This window comes from Panulirus ornatus, chromosome 35 (assembly GCF_036320965.1).
Source record: "Panulirus ornatus isolate Po-2019 chromosome 35, ASM3632096v1, whole genome shotgun sequence".
Lineage (NCBI taxonomy): Eukaryota > Metazoa > Arthropoda > Malacostraca > Decapoda > Palinuridae > Panulirus > Panulirus ornatus.
Window position 1 is genome coordinate 595,915 of NC_092258.1, and position 15,928 is coordinate 611,842.

The 15,928-nt window shown below is 40.8% G+C and overlaps 1 protein-coding gene across 1 annotated transcript; it reads right to left on the reverse strand.

Moving 5' to 3' along the window:
• Positions 1 to 211: 211 nt before the first annotated feature.
• Positions 212 to 12,511, reverse strand: LOC139760218 (uncharacterized). The gene is made up of 9 exons (XM_071683149.1): positions 11,623 to 12,511; positions 10,875 to 11,084; positions 8,343 to 8,440; positions 7,318 to 7,406; positions 6,708 to 6,853; positions 4,087 to 4,217; positions 3,459 to 3,749; positions 2,893 to 3,086; positions 212 to 1,998 (listed from the first exon to the last, which is right to left on the reverse strand). The coding sequence occupies exons 1-9, from the start codon at positions 12,266 to 12,268 to the stop codon at positions 1,749 to 1,751; spliced, it is 2,055 nt and encodes a 684-aa protein (XP_071539250.1). The 5' UTR covers positions 12,269 to 12,511; the 3' UTR covers positions 212 to 1,748.
• Between the last annotated feature and the right edge of the window lie 3,417 nt (positions 12,512 to 15,928).

Genomic DNA, 15,928 nt, shown 5'->3' on the forward strand with positions numbered 1-15,928 from the left:
CGTGTGTAGACGTGTATGTATATACATGTGTATGTAGGTGGGTTGGGCCATTCTTTCGTCTGTTTCCTTGCTCTACCTCGCAAACGCGGGAGACGGCGACAAAGTATAATAAGATGAAAAAGAACAATGGTTTGGCTAAACAAGAAAACATTTCCATATTGATGTTATAAACCTGATTATTCATGATAATTTAGGTTAATGAAAATTGTAGAATTGATAGAATTTATTTGTATGTACATGTGAGGGAAGACCTGTTGCCCCGAGCACTCAAGATATGTAGAAATACACCAAGATGTTGTTAAGACAGCGAGCTGCTGTTACTATGATCATAGGAAATACCAGAACAAGCATTACTTACCTGTTATTCATGAAGCATGTGAGTGAGATTCAGAGAAATCTAACATGTGTAACTGTCAGCTTTTCCTCGGTGTATGTACTCGTGTTAGTTTCTACTGAACTGCTATAAACAGCATTACAGAACTAGGTTTGAAAATATTGCTTCATTATAATGTTCGGCTTGAGACAGTATTGTCAGAAACATATTACACAGCGTGTAATCAGCTGATGTGGGTGGTGACTGGAAAACTTGTGTTCCATATAGGTAGGTTACCAGAGCGGTTAACAGCCAGTAACTCAACGTATAATGTTCTCTTTACTACAGTCACTAGAAACATCAGGAAGTATTTCATATAGTCTAACTGCTGACACTAACCAGGGACATCCGTCGAAAACCGTTCTACTAAAGGAAATCCCAGACAACCGCAGTAACGTTCATCATTTACTTATTAACTTTCAGGCTCCAGGATCCTTTGTATAGAGGTTCCATAACGCTCAGGAAGGAGGCCACGTCACCTGGGCGGGACCAGAGGTCAAGAAGTGTGGTGTGTGGTGATGTGGGTATGTCTGTGTGGGTGAGTACAGGGTAACTAATCACTCTTTCAGTTATTGACAGACTATCAGCCCATCTATCAAACTAAGAATGATAGCATACCAATACCGTAATGTTGCTTCTGAACATTGAAACACGAGATGATGGCACACACCGTGTTGCCGTATAATCATGTGCCGTCCAGATACTTCGATTGGGTTGATCTTTTAATCTGAAAATGACAAATCGATGTTGTGTTCTGATTATAACACGAGAAAATTAGATCAGCACAAGAATTCGGTTTTCATTGGAAGTTAACACATATGGCAGGTCAATGGTTAGCTTGTGTGTGCTAAGGAATTTTAGATTTATATTTTTAGCACGATCCTACTCATAATGTCTGAGGATTGTAAAAGCAAAAGGGAAACAACTCTCTCTCTCTCTCTCTCTCTCTCTCTCTCTCTCTCTCTCTCTCTCTCTCTCTCTCTCTCTCTCTCTCTCTCTCTCTCTCTCTCTCTCTCTCTCTCTCTCTCTCTCTCTCTAAATGATAGTTGCAGGTAACCTCTGACCACAAAGGTTCTACCCGCCTGAGTATCAGGAGGGTTACTGACGGCGGCGCAGTGAGCCAGCACTATAATGGCTGTCAAGTTCCCCTCCTTAACCCAAGTTGCTGTCCTTTCTGTATGCCCCATCCACACGTGGAAAGCTAGCATTCAGTCCACAAACTAACGCTCTCTCCATCTCCCACATATTGCTCAGCAACACTTGACTCAGATGACCTTTATATTTGACTCGAAATTTTCCAGCGATGAGCGCTACTCGCTAGCCGTACCCAAGTGCAAAATCTTTTGGTAGGTACTGGTAGATAAGTAGGCAGGGTTTAAGCCTCATGGTAGGTACTGGTAGACAAGTAGGTAGGGTATGAGCATCTTAACAAGGAGCTGCTGGAGCCGCCTGGCCACCATGGTGGTCTGATCCGTGCCAGGAGGGAAGCCCGGGCAGTCTCGTGCAGGCGGCGTGGCTGCCGCTCCTCCACCTCCTCCAGCCACGCCTCATACGCTTGTAGCGCCTCTGAAGACCGGTGGAGACGCCTCTGGGCATCTGACGACTTCTCCAACTCTGATTTGATGCTGCAGAAAGACAAGGAAAATATCAACAATTATGTCAGTGACCTAAAGTGTTGGAATAGATTCAAACTGAAACATCAAAATGAATTCGAAAACGATCAATAAAGGTATTTCACTAAGTTTTCAAACAAGTGGAACAGAAGCACAATTCATCTTCCAGCGTGATTCATACGTACACCAGGCTGCAAATATATGCCTAATTGAACAATCATGACCTACAAAGATTAGTCCTAGTTTCAATCAACCTTCACAGAACTTAAATTTTTTCACATCAATTTCATTTAGTTCTTAAATCAGATTTACTGTGTTCTTGATCCGTATAGGTAATAACAATGAACTATTTTATTAATGACAGAACTACCATGACCATCTTGCACACATTGTAGCTATGACTAAGACAGAATATATACAGAAATGATAAGAAATACTAAAATGTTTATATTTGATCAGCTTGGCTTATGACGGTCTGTATCTCTGCAGGACTCCTGCACCAACCACCCTATATCAATCGTGTCCCGCCTTGCCACATCCAACCTGTCCTAATTCTCAGCTCGCTCAGGCACTGAGACCTATGCCAGGGTAGTGAACCGCAAAGCTGTTTGTGTCAGAGTAGTGTACATTACCAGTCTCCCGATGCAGTACCTACCAGCTTCAAGAAACAACGTCCTGTGAGCCATCTTTGTACCTTACCGGCCCTCTAGAACTTGGTCCTGCCAGTTATATACAACTGCGTCCTGCAACACTGGCCCATCAGCCGCCCAAGACAGACATTATACTATCATCTTCCTACAACAATGCCGTACCAGCCTCTACAACAATGCCCTGCCAGCCGCCTACAATAGTGACTTGCCAGCCTGATACAACTATAGTGACCAGCACCATGTGGCGTTAACTCACATGATCCTCCTCATGTCTTCTCCCTGCTCCCTTAACTTCTTTTTCTTCCATGCTACGAAGGCCAGCTCTCCATCCCGCCTCTTCTCCATCATCTCTCGCGCTTTCTTCATTTTTTGCTCCTCTTCCTCTTGTTTTTTCTTCCTCCGCCTCTCCTTTTCCTCTTCATCTTTCTGCTGCTTCCACAGGAGGAATCCCTGGAGAAGAAAATCATAAAATGATTGCATGAACGCTCGACATAGGATGAGCTTGTTTTACACATTTCTTGCTCCTTTACCAAAAAAGTCTAAATTCTTACGAACAAACAAATTGGAATAAAATCTACATGTCTGCAACTGACTCCAGGACGTCATTCTGTCTTTTTTTGAAATGCCTTCCCTACAGTTTATATACAGCACTTTCTAACATCACACTAAGGGCATCAGATATGCAAAATACCAGGTCACCTCTATTTTCCCGGTGAATCAGTCAAGAACAGAAAATTATTTTGCCAACACAGCAAGTCCTGGTCAAGGATCAGTATGAGTGCGACACCCTTATCAGCCATCTTACAATCACCGGGTACTTACCATTTTTGAATCTTCTTTCTTTGACGCTTTTACTCTCTCCTTTTCTTTGTCAGCTTCAATTTCCTTTTTCTTCTTCTCTCTCTTCTTTCTCGCCAATTCATTCTTCTCCGCTTCCCATGCAATCAAAGCAGCTGTAACCCTCTCCTGCTTTTTGTCTTTCTCTTTCTCCTTGTTTTCATTCTTTTGAGCTTCTTTCATAAGCTTTTCTTTTGTTTTTTTATTCTGTCCTCTTTTTTTCTCCTTCCAATCCGAAACGGCCGTGTTCACCTTTTTCTCCAAGTCTTTCTGTTCCTACAAAGAATAGAAGTCTAGGTTGTGCCATTCAAATAACGTGAATAATCATCACTGAATAGTACAAAAAACAAGATGCACAATACATAACCTACGTCAGACCAGTTAGGAAATGTATGTTATGGTATTGTGATACTTTGATGATATGTTGTTATAATAGTAAGGAGCTGACACTATGATGCTATAGTGACATAGAGGGAATGGCTCTGCCGATAACTGTCCTGTAAATGTCCGTTGTATCAGACGGATACAAAATGCTTTTGTCTTTATTAGGTTGCCGAAATATGGTTATCACTCAGAGTGTAAAAGGTACATATTCTTGATGCGCACATCTTACCTTTTCTTTCTTATTCCGTTCCTCAATAACCTTCTCTCTGGCTCTAATCTTGTGAGACCTAATCTCCTGACAACGTCGGAAGTACCACTCCTCGTACACCGCCTGGCTCAGGGTCGCCCGCTGGTTCTCGTCTGCACGAAAAGAATTAATCGGTTGTCATCAATATCGCAAGTGCATTTCAACGTTTGCTTTCTTGTGATTGACTGTTCTCCCAGCGATTGCATGACATTGACAGAACTTGGTTTCTGTAGGTATTTCCTTCACTTTGCCGTCTAGTTTTCGTTATCATCTTGATTAGGCAACGTCAGAGAGGAACCTTATGGGATATGCAGGACTCTATTGTGGAGACATTAGGCATCAAGCGATTTCTAAAATTTACTATTGTTCCACTTCTTATATTACTGTAAAACTGTTTCCCCTATCTAACAGCCTCTCGCCTTCTATCATTTCCCCTCTCTCTCTCTCTCTCTCTCTCTCTCTCTCTCTCTCTCTCTCTCTCTCTCTCTCTCTCTCTCTCTCTCTCTCTCTCTCTCTCTCTCTCTCTCTCTCGTTAGCGATGTACCGTTAAGAACAAAGGACAGAGCCTTAGAGGGAATATTCTTCGTTCCTTCTTTTGGAAAAGTAAAAACTGGAGGGGAGGATTTCCAGCCCCCCGCTCCCGACCCTTTTAGTCGCCTCCTACAGCACGCAGGGAATACATGGGAAGTATTCTTTCTCCCCTATATATATATATATATATATATATATATATATATATATATATATATATATATATATATTTATTCATTTTGCTTTGTCGCTGTCTCCCGCGTTTGCGAGGTAGCTCAAGGAAACAGACGAAAGAAATGGCCCAACCCACCCCCATACACATGTATATACATACACACATATATATATATATATATATATATATATATATATATATATATATATATATATATATACACAGCGCTGGTGGCTGATTCATGTGAGAAACTGCAGAAGCTGGTGACTGAGTTTGGTATAGTGTGTGAAAGAAGAAAGTTGAGAGTAAATGTGAATAAGAGCAAGGTTATTAGGTACAGTAGGGTTGAGGGTCAAGTCAATTGGGAGGTAAGTTTGAATGGAGAAAAACTGGAGGAAGTAAAGTGTTTTAGATATCTGGGAGTGGATCTGGCAGCGGATGGAACCATGGAAGCGGAAGTGAATTATAGGGTGGGGGAGGGGGCGAAAATTCTGGGAGCCTTGAAGAATGTTTGGAAGTCGAGAACATTATCTCCGAAAGCAAAAATGGCTATGTTTGAAGGAATTGTGGTTCCAAAAATGTTGTATGAATGCGAGGCGTGGGCTATGGATAGAGCTGTGCGCAGGAGGGTGGATGTGCTGGAAATGAGATGTTTGAGGACAACATGTGGTGTGAGGTGGTTTGTTCGAGTAAGTAATGTAAAGGTAAGAGAGATGTGTGGAAATAAAAAGAGTGTGGTTGAGAGAGCAGAAGAGGGTGTTTTGAAATGGTTTGGTCACATGGAGAGAATTAGTGAGGAAAGATTGACCAAGAGGATATATGTGTCAGAGGTGGAGGGAACGAGAAGTGGGAGACCAAACTGGAGGTGGAAAGTTGGAGTGAAAAAGATTTTGAGTGATCGGGGCCTGAACATGCGGGAGGGTGAAAAGCGTGCAAGGAATAGAGTGAATTGGAACGATGTGGTATACCGTGGTCGACGTGCTGTCAATGGATTGAACCAGGGCATGTGAAGCGTTTGGGGTAAACCATGGAAAGTTGTGTGGGGCCTGGATGTGGAAAGGGAGCTGTGGTTTCGGTGCATTATTACATGATAGCTAGAGACTGAGTGTGAACGAATGTGGATTTGTTGTCTTTTCCTAGCGCTACCTTGCACACATAAGGGAGGATGGGGTTGTTATTCCATGTGTGGCGAGGTGGCGATGGGAATAAATAAAGGCAGACAGTATGAATTATGTACATGTGTATATATGTATCTGTCTGTGTGTGTATATATATGTATACATTGAGATGTATAGGTATGTATATTTGCGTGTGTGGACGTGTATGTATATACATGTGTATGTGGGTGGGTTGGGCCATTCTTTCGTCTGTTTCCTTGCGCTACCTCGCGGGAGACAGCGACTAAGCAAAATAGATAGATAGAATAGATATATATAAATATATATATATATATATATATATATATAGAGAGAGAGAGAGAGAGAGAGAGAGAGAGAGAGAGAGAGAGAGAGAGAGAGAGAGAGAGAGAGAGAGAGAGAGAGAAGATAGATAGACAGATAGATAGATAGATAGATAGATAGATAGATAGATAGATAGAGCGATAGACAGATAGATAGATAGATAGATAGATAAATGAATATACAATTTCAGACGGTAGGGAATAAAGAATGCTATGCACGTATCTCCTGTCTGTGGGAGAAGGCTGTTCGAAGGGGCAGGAGTGAGGGATGAGGAGGCCTGAGAAACCATCTCTGGTTCATCACTGTCTAGAACTAAGAACAGATGAAGAGACCAAGTCAGGATCTTCCCTTGAAGGCTCAGTTTCTGATCCTATTTCGTTACTGAGGGAATAACAAGTACGAATACATGTATATGCGTGTGTGACTGAGTGACATACCAACTGTCAGCGTGTGGAGGGCGTGGGGCGTTTTGACTTGGGGGATCGCGCGGCTAACGTCCTCAAGGGAGGTGGAGCGGCAGGAGAGGCGAGTTTGGAGCTTCCCGGCGCTCTCCCAAGACTGCGAGGACGATGACCGTGGTGCTCTGCCAGGGAGGCAGACGGGGTTTACAACTTGTGGTAACAAACTACACCTGATAGTGAATGTATTTCATCATCACTTGCAAACAATTAAGGTTAAGTAACATAAGTAATAATATTCTTGTTCTATACAGAAATCTAAGTTTGCAGAACTTCTTCTATTGTAGTTAATGAATGAGTATGGTTATCTCCCTCTATCTATATGTTCTTTATCATCTGCATCTGAAAGCCTGTCAAAGAATTCCAAGAGACTTCTACTGATAGATTCTTGCTCCTTCCTATCATTTATGTGTCTGTTCACATCCATTACCTAGTCAGCAAGACTCCTGCAGGCTGGCTCATGTACAGCCTCCCCTTCAATTCATCTGTTCCTGAGAGTGGACAGGTACTCACTTATACCGACATACATTCCTCCCATCACACCTCCACCCCCTCCACCATCTCTCAGCAAACCAATGCAAGCTCTTACCTGTGGTCTTTGGGAGCAGGTGAAGGAATCCTCACCCCCAGCATCTTGAGGCTGCGAGTGTATTTCCCGAGCGGCCGCTGGCTAGGCTGCTGTGAGTGGGAAGTTCCCATTAGAAACTCTCCTAGTACTATCTATACTGTAGACAGCAGGAAACCTCATTGATTGTCTTTGACATCGAGAATATTAGTTACTGATCATTTATTATTTTGATGATTTATGTGCGTTATGATATTTAAGTAATTAAAAGATACTGAGGCAAGCATTAGACCCTTGACTACAGCGGTGCCTTCCAGCAGTTTATGAAGTCGACTCAGTTTAATGGTGACACTGGGCATATCACAGCAAGATGTTGAGGTAATTACCCCCACAAACATACAGGTGCTCTGATTCTATATTAACCAAGGGCGCTGAACTTTTTTCTTTTCGTCAAAGGTTCTGGTCACAAACAATGTCCTCATCGGGCCAGAGATTAATTGCTGGAAATCTAGAAATATCATACTACCATACACTTCTAACATAGAACACAGGTATTGGTTTTATAAAAGAGCAGAAAGAATAATCTGTCACTAACTCCCAATTCTATTGTTCCATCTATAGTGAAAAATGTTGAACCTTCTAGTTTGATTTTGTTAATGATTCTAAAGAAAAAAGATTTGCTTAGTCTACCTTTTCTACGAGTCGGAATACTTGCAACTGTTATGTTTCATTCTTCAATTTATGTTCTTGTTAGATTTTGATTATCATTCAGATACGACACTGGAGATGTAACCTATCTATTCGTAAATAAGTAGACACCTGATCGTCAACCATGTACATCACTCGTCAAAAGTAAACTGTACATATAGTGTTAACATGACCCCCTTAATTTGCTGTGAAATGATTAACATAAAAGATTTATTGTACGTATGACTGAATAGCGCTATACAAATTCCGCAGCAACAGCACACTTAACAAACAGAACATCATCTCCCTATGTGTTGTATACTTTTGCCTCCATATTCAAATCCTTACATCAGTTGACCCACCTGCTCGCAGACCGACCTTCGGTCCATAATCCTGGGCTGGATGACGCCTGACTTCCTGGAGGTCCGCCAGCTGCCGGCGCTAGACGGCCGCACCTCACCTGTGGAGTTGACCCAGTCTAAACACTAACCAGGATCAAGTGTTTCTCATTAGCAACACAATCATCACGAGCTTACTATCGGCTTTTCTATCGTTGTTTGAAGAATGTTTTTCTAATGACTGGCTTTACTGAATAATAAAAGATAACTTTTCAATGCAATTAGCGTTCTAAAAAATATATTTCCAAATATAGTTATGGAGAATATATATATATATATATATATATATATATATATATATATATATATATATATATATATATATATATATATATATATATATATATATATATATAATGCTTGCATAGTGCCATTGTACAAAGGCAAAGGGGATAAGAGTGAGTGCTCAAATTTCAGAGGTATAAGTTTGTTGAGTATTCCTGGTGAATTATATGGGAGGGTATTGATTGAGAGGGTGAAGGCATGTACAGAGCATCAGATTGGGGAAGAGCAGTGTGGTTTCAGAAGTGGTAGAGGATGTGTGGATCAGGTGTTTGCTTTGAAGAATGTATGTGAGAAATACTTAGAAAAGCAAATGGATTTGTATGTAGCATTTATGGATCTGGAGAAGGCATATGATAGAGTTGATAGAGGTTCTCTGTGGAAGGTATTAAGAATATATGGTGTGGGAGGCAAGTTGTTAGAAGCAGTGAAAAGTTTTTATCGAGGATGTAAGGCATGTGTACGTGTAGGAAGAGAGGAAAGTGATTGGTTCTCAGTGAATGTAGGTTTGCGGCAGGGGTGTGTGATGTCTCCATGGTTGTTTAATTTGTTTATGGATGGGGTTGTTAGGGAGGTGAATGCAAGAGTTTTGGAAAGAGGGGCAAGTATGAAGTCTGTTGGGGATGAGAGAGCTTGGGAAGTGAGTCAGTTGTTGTTCGCTGATGATACAGCGCTGGTGGCTGATTCATGTGAGAAACTGCAGAATCTGGTGACTGAGTTTGGTAAAGTGTGTGAAAGAAGAAAGTTAAGAGTAAATGTGAATAAGAGCAAGGTTATTAGGTACAATAGGGTTGAGGGTCAAGTCAATTGGGAGGTAAGTTTGAATGGAGAAAAACTGGAGGAAGTAAAGTGTTTTAGATATCTGGGAGTGGATCTGGCAGCGGATGGAACCATGGAAGCGGAAGTGGATCGTAGGGTGGGGGAGGGGGCGAAAATCCTGGGGGCCTTGAAAAATGTGTGGAAGTCGAGAACATTATCTCCGAAAGCAAAAATGGGTATGTTTGAAGGAATAGTGGTTCCAACAATGTTGTATGGTTGCGAGGCGTGGGCTGTGGATAGAGTTGTGCGCAGGAGGATGGATGTGCTGGAAATGAGATGTTTGAGGACAATGTGTGGTGTGAGGTGGTTTGATCGAGTGAGTAACGTAAGGGTAAGAGAGATGTGTGGAAATAAAAAGAGCGTGGTTGAGAGAGCAGACGAGGGTGTTTTGAAGTGGTTTGGGCACATGGAGAGGATGAGTGAGGAAAGATTGACCAAGAGGATATATGTGTCGGAGGTGGAGGGAACAAGGAGAAGAGGGAGACCAAATTGGAGGTGGAAAGATGGAGTGAAAAAGATTTTGTGTGATCGGGGCCTGAACATGCAGGAGGGTGAAAGGAGGGCAAGGAATAGAGTGAATTGGAGCGATGTGGTATACCGGGGTTGACGTGCTGTCAGTGGATTGAAGCAAGGCATGTGAAGCGTCTGGGGTAAACCATGGAAAGCTGTGTAGGTATGTATATTTGCGTGTGTGGACGTATGTATATACATGTGTATGGGGGGGGGGGGGGTTGGGCCATTTCTTTCGTCTGTTTCCTTGCGCTACCTCGCAAACGCGGGAGACAGCGACAAAGTATAAAAAAAATATATATATATATATATATATATATATATATATATATATATATATATATATATATATATATATATATATATATATATATATATATATATATGCTTAATTAGCTTTCAACTTGATGATAAGTATGAACATGATCATACAATGAGGTAATGCTTGGAATCGAGAGAGAGAGTCAGCCAGAGACAATGTTCTGTGCCAGAGAATGAGCCATAAAGACAGTACTTGAAATCAGAGAGAGAGAGAGAGAGAGAGAGAGAGAGAGAGAGAGAGAGAGAGAGAGAGAGAGAATGGACGTTCTGTTGTCGTCCTGCTTTAAGACAGAGTAGGCAGCTCCTGTGATGTATTTCTACTGATTCAAAAAAATCCTCAAAATATCGGTGACGAAAACTCATTACGTCTGTCCGTATGAAGTGTGAGTTCTTCTATTACCTTGAGAGAAAGTTATCAAACTACAGTGAATCGAAGTATAGCCTACAAAGTGTTTGTTACGTCGGCGCCAAAATGAGGTAATGTCGCCAGACCTTGACTCTTGAGAAGAAGAAAATGCTGAAAGAAGAGTGAGCTGATCACTAGTAAGATCCTACTGTTCTTACTCGACTGTTCCTTGCTTCTGAGGACTCGGTTGATTCCCTTGTTGTTGGTGGTTAGTGTGGGTGTTTTGGTGTCGCAAGCCGGCTTGGGTGAGGCGTCCCTTGCAACCCGGTTCGGAGCTGGCCGATCATGGACGGGACTCTTGCTAACGAGGAGCAGGGACGGGTCCTGACCAGCAGTCAGCAAGCGGGAGGAGGAGCGGACCGCAGGTCCTGGAGGAAGCAGTTGGATAAAATGCTTCCATTGTACCACCAAGAAAAACACTGAATTGAATAACCACCATGATATTACAGACCTCCGCCTTGCCAATTATTCTCAAGCATTCACTACTTCAGTCACAAGAACTCCATCCTGTTCTACAAACTAGCTGCTGCTTTTCTTGATAGAATTACATAATATGCATTCCAGGATTTTCAGAAATTAAAGAAACAGCCAGTCTTACCACTTACAAATAAGATTATTTCTGTGTCTATGATTACTGTTGTTTAATCTCTATTCATCTGTTTCTCTTAGAATTACTAGAAATAGTAACCAAACTACTTCAGCATAGATCTACACCGTCAGCGGGGCTTGATCTGCTTGATGTTTTAGTTAGTTAGTTTTAGTTTAGTTAGTTAGTTTTAGTTAGCCTCATCCCTCAACATCACTAGCAGATAAGACTAGAGATACATCTGTTAATTTCCTTCACACACTATCCTGCACTGGAACTTTTAATGACCATTTGTACTGAAGAACAACTGACAATCTTACCTCCATTGCGTGCTTCGTCTGATCCTAGCCTTGGCGAAGAGGAGGAGGCCGTGTGAGGTGACCTGGTCAACGCCCGCATGGTAGGACTGGCCGAAGATGGTCGTTGTCTGGAGAATTTCGCTGCCGATGAGGTAGTGGAAAGGATGCTCTGTGACCTGGTAAATAACCGTTCAAGTTCCTCACTTCCATCATGACTCTCGTTATGACCATTGTCATTTTCCTCCTCATCATCACACTCACTTTCTGTTGCCACGATCTCCTCATTCACGTCCTCCCCAATGTCAATGCTTTCATGTTCTTCATCTTCAAGTTCCTGACATTCCCATGAGAATTTAAGGGAACCTTTCTCTTCCACACATACATGTGAAATCTCAGCCTCACTGGGACTACGGCTAACAGTATTACTGGGTCTTTGATTCACATCATCACTGGGGTCACGGCTCTCAGCTTCACTGGGGCTACGGCTCTCAGCTTCACTGGGGCTACAGCTCTCAGCTTCACTGGGGCTACAGCTCTCAGCCTCACTGGGGCCACGGCTCTCAGTGTCACTCTCCTCCCGGGGGTCGAGAGTGTTATTGTTGTCTTTACCAGGGTCCGATTTACTCGCTTCGTCATCGAAGAAATCGTCACTACTCACACTTGACATAGTGTGAGGCAAGTAGAGATAGCCACAGGAATATAGTATACATCGAAAAGAGAGAGAAAAAATAATTCTACGTTCATATGAGCAACAACACAAAGGCACTGCATGAATATTTGTTATTATCCTCGGCTTATATACCGGAGGCAGATGCTTGAATTCGTACAAATGAATTCAATTACAATACTACATGCTGCAGAATAAGTATTTTCTTTAAATATCAATGATTATTATGAACATATTACCATCCTCTGCTTGACAACAGTATTTGCATCACTATATGTCGAGTACGAAACACATATATATTGACCCAGTTCTCTTTGTTGACAAGTGTTGCTATGGCAACGCTCACCTGTAAGGTTCTGAAAGTTGCCAACGTTATATATGTATATATATTCCTGTGAGTCCACGGGGAAAATGAAACACGATAAGTATATATATATATATATATATATATATATATATATATATATATATATATATATATATATATATATATATATATATATGTGTGTGTGTGTGTGTGTGTGTGTGTGTGTGTGTGACGATAGCTATGAAGGTGAAATAGCTGTTCGGTGGGAGTTCAGATAATTTCATTTGAAATGTATTTTTTGATATACACTGCACTTCATGTTTCATGGAGATAATCCGTCTCATCAGATGCAAGCAAATCATGAAGTTTTTAAATCACAACACCAGCACATACGCTTGTTCACCGCAATGCTAAGGTACACTGGCCTGATTGTTAAAAGGAAAGTGGAGGAGGGAGGGTAGGTTTCCTCGTAGTTTAGTGGGCTTTTGCAGCGAGGGTTTGCCTGGGTGGTGAGATGTGTGTTCAACTAGTCTTATCATGTTATCGTGTCTTGATAATTCTTTCATAATGATTTGGTTGATAATAGGATGTGCTTTGAAGTTACATGGGGGACGAATTAAAGTTCTTAGTATTAGCAATTAAGATAGATTTAGTGCCTAAGGGTAGGTCTTATATCATTACATTCATCTTCCAGACTTTTGGGATCATACATCCAGCTTCCTTTCTTTGGTGAATACTTCCTACAGTTCCAAACTGACGATATTCAATATCATCGTCTTTGGAAATTAGCGATATTGTATACACAAGGGATATGAAGTTTATGACAATACTCTTTTATCATGACAAACATGTATCTCCGTACCAATTGCAAAACTGGGGTTACATACCAAGGATATGTTACATTTTATCGATATAATAGATAATAGCATCCGTATTAGTTTTGAGTTTGTCTCCATTTACGAATATAAAGATTAGATCAAGAGCATAAAAGCCTTTCATTTCGGTCAGATTTATCCTAGACCTATTTTGAAGTTTCTTTTAACATTTTTGGAGGCCATTGATTATGTCCTGGTCATTATCAATTAAGACAGTCCGTTCTTTACCTTAAGAGGGGATTCACTAAATATATTTTTCATGTTTATAAGTGTTACCCATAAAAATAGATTGTTCTCTTTTATTAACTATCAACGTTTTCTAATTAGTAGGCTAACTACTGCAAACTTTCTTGACTACTCTTGTTAAAGAATGGAGACTTAGATCTTGACTTACGCCTCCGAAATAAAACGGTTATGGGTTATTTTGCTATCCTATTTTTTTCATTAGCCTTTTACAAGCTAACTGGTAGAAAATTTAACATGATTAACAAAAGTACATTAGAAAGTTGACCATGTCCATTGATTCGGGACCATAGATCATAAGATTCTTGTGTGTGTATGTGTGTGTGTGTGTGTGTGTGTGTGTGTGTGTGTGTGTGTGTGTGTGTGTGTGTGTAAAAGGTGCGCGAGTGGTGTATGTACATAAGATGCAGGTAATGTCACGAGGAAACGGAAAATACGAAGTATCAAGCACCCTCGTATAATTACATCGTCAGGATTGAGTACAGGGGGACACAACCAGAATATGATATACCAGTGTAAGATACACAAAGAATGAAAATGGCTATAATAATCAACGGGTAACACAGTTTTCTTGGTACAGCCACACCAACATCCTCACCAAGGTCTGGAAAGATATCTCACTGCGTTAAGTTGGTGAGATGCTGACAGGCACGAAACGAGAAAGCAAAAGTTCAACATGCAAGCTGTTCAAATGATACCGTGACATCTTATGATAATGATAACAATAATGATAATGATAATAATAATGATAATAATAGTAATAATGATAATAATGATAATAATAATAATAATAATAATAATAATAATAATGATAATAATAATAATAATAATAATAATAATAATAATAATAATAAGAAGAAGAAGAAGAAGAAGAAGGAGAAGAAAAAGAGTAGGATTCCATCGTGGTGAAGGTTCAGGCAGCATGAGGTCGACATTGACTCTAATGCAAATTAAAGAGGTTATTCAATTTGATTACATAACATCATGAAATGTTTTCTTTAGTTAACCTTTATCCACAGACTCGAAAATCCACGTCACAAACCATAGTGATCTTGTTACCAACACGCTGCACTAGTACTGAAAGGCGTGCGTACGGATCTACCCCATTCTAACCCTGGCAGGAACTTCGGCATAACAGATTATTAGACAATAATTTCCGGCAATCATCTGCAACATATGCAAGTTGATTAGGGTCGGGGGAGGAGGAGGATGGCGCTGGGAGAGTGACAGTGGCCGGAGTGTTACTGTACGTAGCTACAGACGGTTGGGGGTGGAGGTAGATGGTGTTAGGAAGCTGGTGGTGACTAGAATGTGTACCTCCCACGACTACCACCGCTAAATGATATATACAATATACCTCAAGAAAATGTACGTAAGACACACATACAACCACGAAAAGCAACAGCGGGAAGCTAAAAGGAAGAATATGTGACACAAAAGTAGGCAACATTTTTTCCAGACATAAAGATATAGAATACTGAAATAAACTTCTAGTGTTATCAAGTCGACGACTGTCAATATGAATAGATCACAAAAGCAGTGATGCTTCAGTGTCATTAATTACCAATAAATAAACCTGTTTAAAACATACAACATAACATAAAGGTACTTTAGCTTATTTTTTTTTCTTTTCTCGTATAATCCACCTCCCACGGCATCCGACGACTGATATTAATGTGTTTTCACTTTACACTTTCGAATAAAATTTCTTAGTATATTCTGTCCATGATATATCAAGCTGCTTCAGAACGGTTTCCCTGCAAGCTGATGTGCCGGAGGGCGTAGCTGAGGTGTAGGAATTCAATTCGCGCCAGTAACACAGGCAAATCTATCGTGCACTCCATGCTCATCCAGTGAGCGGTAGCGCAAAAGGATTACAGGGGTCACAAAGGGTCTTAGTCAGGCCTCAGTGGGTTGATATTACATAAGATGTTGCAATTCATGAATTACACAATTACATAGTTTCATATAGTAAGTTTTACTGACTAGATGCAAAAAAGTGGATACAGACTTAAAGGAGGAGACATAGTCGATCTGATTTCCACCAACAGTCAACTTAGATGGTCCTGTCGTGCCGTTACCAATTCGTTTACTGAAGACCTTAGCTTTATCTGCAGATATGACGAAGCCAAGCCTTTCACAGAACAGTGTGCAGTTGACGATATGTTTTAGTATATATATATATATATATATATATATATATATATATATATACGAATATAGTACATATGAACG

What these genes read in the sequence shown, in the direction of transcription:
- LOC139760218 (XM_071683149.1), bottom strand. Translation starts at nt 12,268, where the DNA reads ATGTCAAGTGTGAGTAGTGACGATTTCTTCGATGACGAAGCGAGTAAA. An exon ending in CCTGCTCCCAAAGACCACAG is followed by an intron (nt 6,854 to 7,317) that starts GTAAGAGCTTGC and finishes CCTCCCTGGCAG; the next exon opens with AGCACCACGGTCATCGTCCT. An exon ending in AACGGAATAAGAAAGAAAAG is followed by an intron (nt 3,750 to 4,086) that starts GTAAGATGTGCG and finishes TATTCTTTGTAG; the next exon opens with GAACAGAAAGACTTGGAGAA.